Source organism: Galdieria sulphuraria (assembly GCF_000341285.1).
Source record: "Galdieria sulphuraria unplaced genomic scaffold scaf_145, whole genome shotgun sequence".
In the NCBI taxonomy this organism is placed as follows: domain Eukaryota; phylum Rhodophyta; class Bangiophyceae; order Galdieriales; family Galdieriaceae; genus Galdieria; species Galdieria sulphuraria.
In genome coordinates, this window is record NW_005178330.1 from 1 (window position 1) to 6,723 (window position 6,723).

The following is a 6,723-nucleotide window of genomic DNA, read 5'->3' on the forward strand; positions in this document are numbered from 1 at the left end:
CGTTCATTTCAACACCGCCATGACTCACCAAGACACTACCATCCAAATAGACATGAATAAGAACTCCGGCCTGGTTATAAGTCTTATTTGTAAAAGATATACCAAATTTGGTTGGAACCGCGGCAATTCCTCTCTTTCGATATCGATGATTGGCATTGTATTCATTCACTGTTTGCTTTCTCTTCCAGAAATCACTCGATTCCATCACACTTTGCCAGCATTCCCAACCAGAATATCCTAGCAGCTTCATTCCATAGGGAGTGGTCAAGCTATTTTCTCCAACTCCATACATATTCAAGGAACGTACGGTCTCCGGATTCATCATCAACTATAAAACCAGTCTTAGAATGATGCCTATTCAAATGAAAGTAAAACTCACTGCAGAAGCAACATGATGGATCCAAGTTTCTGCTATTGCCATTCCTTGGGGACCTCCAAAGCCTCGAAAGGCAGTATTAGAAATAGTGTGAGTCCAACATAGTCTTCCAACGATTCGAATATTTGGAATATGATACACATTTTCAGAATGAAATAGTGCTCTATCCAAAACTGCCATGGACAAATCCAAACTATTTCCTATATTGGCAAAAAGCAAAGTTTCAACAGCGTGAATCTTTCCAAGTCGGTCAAATGCAACTCGATAGTCTCCAAAGAAAGGATGACGATGACCGGTCATCACCATATCATCTTCTCGATCTAAATATATACGAATTGGCTTCTTCAAAGTGTGAGCAGCAACCGCAACTGCACAACTAATAAATATGTTTCGAGTTTCTTTACCACCAAATCCACCACCAATACGCTTTGTTTTGCAAACTACCTTGTGACTTGGCAATCCCAAGACATGAGCAATTACCATTTGAGTTTTAGAAGGACTTTGAGTGGAGACGTATATCACGAGTTCATCATTTTCACCAGGAATAGCCAAGCATCCCTTTTTGTTTCATGTTTCAAACTATTTTCTCATTTCTCTAAATAAAAGACTTACATGTGTCTCCAAATAAAAGTGTTCTTGAGCACCTATCTTTACATTTCCACGAATTTGTAACAGATCGGTACGGTGAAATTCTTCTTCGACATTTCCTTGTTCAATAAAATGAGGAGGAAATGTCCACCATTTTCTTTTTCTACCACAACAGTGTTCAAAGGATTGTTGCTGTCGAGCCTCTTCAATAGTGAGGATAGCAGGTAGCCTTTCATAATCTACTTTTACCATTCTTCTTCCTAATAGTGCATGCTCTCGAGTATCTGCTACTACCATTCCAATAATCTACAAGAATATATATAGAAATGAATCAATGCAATGTAAAACAAATATGTTATAAAAATATACCTGACCAACTGCAGTTACATGACCTGAGCAAAACACTTCTTCGTCTTCCACATTATTAGCTATTGCAAATTGATTGGTTCCTGGAACGTCTTGAGAAAGAAATATTTTCTTTATCCCAGGACATTGATTATAAGCTTCCGAACAGTCGATGGATAAAATGTTTGCATGTGGTACCGATGATAAGATAAAGGCACAGTAAAGAGTATCTGAAGAGCTTGGTATATCATCGACATATTGTGCTTCTCCACAACATTGTAAAATAGCGGATTGATGAGGAACTGTTCTTCCAAGATGACAAGTACCATTTCCTTCGTCATTTAACTGTTGGAATATCTGTGCATAACAATCCAATCAAAGGAACTATCTAACGAATGAAACCACTTACTTGAGTTGCATGGGAAGAAAATGTAGAATGGTCGAGTTCATCACAAGAATCTTGTATTTGCTCATTGCAAAGAAGACGCTCCAATCGATGAAAAGAACGTAACAACAGGCTACATGCCAAGGTCCTTCTAAACTCAATCATTCCTCCTGGAGAGTCCTCCTTCAAAGCAAAATCCTTGTCCAAAGTATTACGACAAAAGGACAACAGCGAACAGGACTCTAATACGGATCCACATAACACCATTTCAGTTTGTTGAGCGTTTTTAGTTCGATCTGCCATCCCTCCATAGACTAAGGAGACATCTTCCAATACTATTTTTTTGTTCATTCTGGTGTCAACCAACATAGAGTCGTTTGGAGACTGCTGGCTAATTATGCTACAAGTAAATCTCATTCCGGCAGAGACAATTGCAATATCATCATCCACTCTTCGAGAAACTTTGTAGGCAAAAACATATTCATTTCTCTTCGTAAGAGGAATCAGAACATCCACTAGCAAGTCATCTTCTTTCAGCAGAGTACTTCGATATCCCACAAAGAAATCTTTGGCATTTGCCTCTGAATAGGTGCCGTGTTTACAAGATATCCATCTCAATTTCGCGTTGGTAGCAGCTAGTAACGGATTGATATCTGAAATAGGACTTGCAGTAGCTATATTTCCTCCTAAACAAGCAACATTTCTAATCTGAGTCCCAGCAAATCTCTGGAGTTGGTTTCGTAGCATGTACAGTGTTCGAAATTGGAACTGATTTTCTTTCAATTGTTGAATACGATCCAACAATTTACTTAAGGATACTGCAGCTCCAATGGACCATCCATTCGACTTTGTATCATCTATATGAAGCAATTCTTGTACATCATTTAATAATATAAAACAATTCCATCTTTTCTGCTATCATAAAATTTCACTTTTGAGTATTTGACTTTGATAGATTCCATCACATACTTACTTTCATCTTGATGTCGATTCCGATTTCTGAGTTTCCAACCACAAATTTCGCATCGGGATAGAGACGCTTATAATAGATTGTTTCCTGAAGATTGGTGGGTCGTACAAAAATGGGAAATCTGTCAAAAGAATTGTAAGGAGAAGCTGTTGTCTCGCTTAGGTACATCGATTTGTTACAATGTGGTTGTTGCTGAGATATCCACACTCGAAGTTTTCTTCTTCTTTCCAAAAAAATGTGCTGTAGTGCATCTTCAGGAATAGAAATACTTTCTTTTATGCAAAAAGTTTCCTTTGCTTGGACATAACTCCGAAAGGCGTCGAAAATAGATCGATAGCCCGTACAACGACAAAGATTGCCATCAAAGCAAGACTCTATTTCTTCGATATCTAACACTTGTTTGGAAAATTTGTTTTTCTCCAAGAAACCAAACATAGACATTAGGATTCCCGGTGTACAATAACCACATTGTGAACCGTTGTGTTGAACAAGTAACCTTTGAATAGGATGCAATTCATCCTTACGACTTCCAATTCCTTCCACTGTTACTATATAACAAGCATCTACCATAGCTAAAGTTACAAGGCATGCATTGATTGTATAACAATCAAGTTGTTGTGACACGGGATGAACAGTCCATATCCATACTGTACATGCTCCACAGCCACCCTCACCACAGCCTAGCTTTGTACCAGCGAGTTTACAGTCTTCTCTCAAATAATTTATCAGTAATTTTTCAGGTTTCTCTATATAGTGTGGTATTCCATTGATAAAGCAGAAGACCTTGTCAAAGTCATTCTTCTCCATAACACAATGCTATCTCAACCGATCCCATTTCCGTTTCTGGGAGATTGCTATTGTCTAACTGTTCATGCTCGGAGACTACTCCTCTAGTGAAAGGAGGGAAGAAAATAAGTTATAAGAACTGTGGTTATTCTTTCATCCTAGTAACCAGAAAATTTCATATGAATGGACGTCAATGTAGTTTTATGCTTTCTTGGTGGTTGGGTTTCGTTCTTTGTTGTATTTTGCCTTGGGTGACAACAACAGAACCCAATTGTCCTTTTGCGAGTGGATTCGAAGAGCCAGAGATATGCCTTGAATTCCTTATGAACAAGTTTTCCAACTTGAAGCAAGTAATAGACTCAATTGGTGAAAATTTATTGGAAAGAATAAATGTGTTGGGTTCCATCTCCCAGGAGACCAACAACAGAGTTTTAAATAGGCCATTTCTTTCTTCTGCCAATAAGAGAGCTGCAAAATATATTGAAAAGTTATTATATGAGGCGGGTTGTTCCAACGTAGCCATCGACTGGGTCGGAAATGTGATTGGACTATACAAGGGAACCCCCGAGAGAAATAAAACTTTGATTATTGGCTCTCATTATGACACAGTAAAAGATGCTGGTAAGTATGATGGTGCATATGGTGTTTTGGTAGCCATTTCTGTTGTGGAGGCACTTTTCAAGTTAAAAGTGGTATTGCCATTCGATATTCAGATTGTCGCCTTTGAGAACGAAGAAGGAAACAACAATTTTGGTGTGGTCCATACTGGTGCCCTGTTCTATATGGCTGGCTCTATGGCCAAGAGAAATGGAACAAGAAGAAAATGTTATCATATGTTGAAGAAGCAACTCCGTCGTCCCAATATTATCAATCCCAAAGAGACACTTGCAGATTATATTCTTGCTCAATCAATGGATAACAATGTCTTTTCACTATCAGAAGATAATTGCAATACGATCATCAAATATTTTTGTGAGGATTATCCCTTTGCAGTTGACCATCGAGTATTAGGCTATTGGGAATGGCACATAGAACAAGGACCCATTTTGGAACATTTCAATAAGAGAATAGGAATAGTTTCTGCTATATGTGGACAGCAACGATGGACGTTTCATGTAAAAGGCCAGGGAGGACATGCAGGCACTGTTCCTATGTATTTAAGGAAGGATGCAGTTGCTGCTTGTGTGGAAATGATTCAACAAGTAGAAAACATTACCAAAAATGCACTAAGTGGAAAGAATGATTCGCAATATTTGGTATCCACAGTTGGCAATATTTCTGTTTCTCCAGGATCTTCTAATAGTATTCCGCACTTGTGTTCATTTAGTTTGGATATTCGATCGGTATCAGATCAACAGGGTTCGAATGTCACGAATCAGATAATGCAAAGATTCAAAGAGATTGCCAAACAGAGAAAGGTAAAAGTCAGTTATGAACAATTACATAATACAAAAACGATTGAAATGGAAAGCGGATGGAGTCAACAAATTATTCAACGTGGTGCTTACTTATCCATTCAATTTTATACGGATCAAAAATGGTTTTCTTGGTTGCGTCAAAAATTTGATAAACTCTGGTTGTTTCGTTCAGATGTATTGATTCCTACTCTAGTAAGCGGTGCTGGACATGATGCAGTAATTCTTCATGATTTGTATGACACCCAAATGATGTTTATTCGATGTAAAAATGGAATAAGTCACCATCCAAATGAATTGGCGTCGAAAGAGGATATGTTGGCTGGTGCAACCACTTTGCTATTTTCTTTGATGATATTTGCAAACTTTAGCTCCTGAAAATGCTTTTTTTGTTCGCTATTTGCATTAGACTTTCTTTTTGCGACGTTAAAGACTGGATATCATTGGCAGTAATATGGGTGGAAGTAGTGATATCTTTTAGGTTCGTAATATTTGCAATAGATGTTGCTGTTTTTATAAAAGACTCGAGGTTGGAAGCTGCTTGAAGCATGAGGAATGGGACTATTCAATATTGACAATGTAACAGAAGTATTTGTGCTCCGTGTAGTAAAAGATGCTCTATTGGTCTTAAAAAGAGCTGAGGCATTGGAAACGAAGTAACACTAGACGTCAACTGCGTAGGATGTCTTGCAGCGCTACTTTGACTAGTACAGTACCGAAGCTCGAGTGGATATCACATAGTCGAGCCAGTGCAAGAGTTAGAGAAAGAAAGCTCAACAGAAAAGACCTCAAGTAAGAAGGTTGGGTAGCCTTAAGCCTATCAGGAGGCAGCAGAAAGCTGAGTTGGAAAGGATACTCTTTGAATAGTATCGCTATCGTCTTCTTCAACTGCCTTGTACTTTCACAACACTAAATCTGAATGTTATATCTAAGAAAGAGGTCTTTCTTCCGAGCTATTATAATAATCCTTTGTCAGAAGAGAGCCTTTGCTTCTTAAACTCTTCGTCTATCTAGGAAATTTTTGTGATTAACTCAAACCTCTTTGAAAGTATTCTCCCATGTGCAAAGTGAATCTCACTTATTGCAGTAACGGATCGAACCAATTAGTTTTTGGTTTGTTTACTTGCCATCAATGTTCCAAAATTAGGAGAACCTTGAGACCAGGTCAAAATCGTTTCTAGCATAATATAGAGACATTTCATCCTTCTTAATAGGTGTCTAGTTAAGGAAGAGTCGATCACTTCCAAACTTTGGTCCCCAAAAAGTGCTTTCCTTTGCTCCACGAAAGATAAAACATCAGACAATCGTTCAAGACTTAGATTTTTCTTCCATAATCTTATTCAGATTGCCCTTTCTCTGTAGAGGATAACATATTTATGCAAAAAGGGGCCAAGCAAGTCTATTTTTACAGATATTCTTGAAACTTTGTATAGATGTGGACTCCAACGTGCCTTGTCTTTCAATCGGTCGACAGACGAAGATACCAGTTTTCTTCTATAAAATGAGTTTTCGAAAGAAAGAATAGATAGGATTTCCAGGCGAATGTTTTTCTGTAAAAGACTTTCATTCAAACTTGTAAGATGTTCGCTCAAGGTCGCTGTTGGGCACGTTTCCATATAATAGCTGTGCATAGAAAGGGACTTAAAAATTGGTGAAACATAGTGACTAGAATGTTATTTGATGCATTTCAATCGCTGAGATCCCAAAGCCAATATGGCCACAATCTTCTCCCATTCGGCAATAGCTATACAAGGTAATGTCTGCTATTGTACTTTAGGCTATTGGATGGGTTCTTCCCAAGTTCTGTTCGTTGTATCAATAATTAGCTGAACTATGGGTTATCTTTCACTGCCTGAAT

The 6,723-nt window shown here is 38.0% G+C and overlaps 2 protein-coding genes across 2 annotated transcripts; one reads left to right on the forward strand and one right to left on the reverse strand.

Moving 5' to 3' along the window:
* Positions 1-3,510, reverse strand: Gasu_62880 (xanthine dehydrogenase molybdenum-binding subunit; the record flags this gene model as incomplete). The annotated part of the gene is made up of 6 exons (XM_005702523.2): positions 2,668-3,510; positions 1,719-2,609; positions 1,334-1,666; positions 989-1,270; positions 380-934; positions 1-328 (listed from the first exon to the last, which is right to left on the reverse strand). Coding segments are annotated over exons 1-6 (3,193 nt in total), but the record flags the coding sequence as incomplete, so codon positions are not given.
* A 70-nt stretch (positions 3,511-3,580) lies between these two features.
* Gasu_62890 (N-carbamoyl-L-amino acid amidohydrolase) lies at positions 3,581-5,911 on the forward strand. Its single transcript, XM_005702524.1, has one exon. The coding sequence runs from the start codon at positions 3,630-3,632 to the stop codon at positions 5,241-5,243; it is 1,614 nt and encodes a 537-aa protein (XP_005702581.1). The 5' UTR covers positions 3,581-3,629; the 3' UTR covers positions 5,244-5,911.
* Positions 5,912-6,723: the final 812 nt, after the last annotated feature.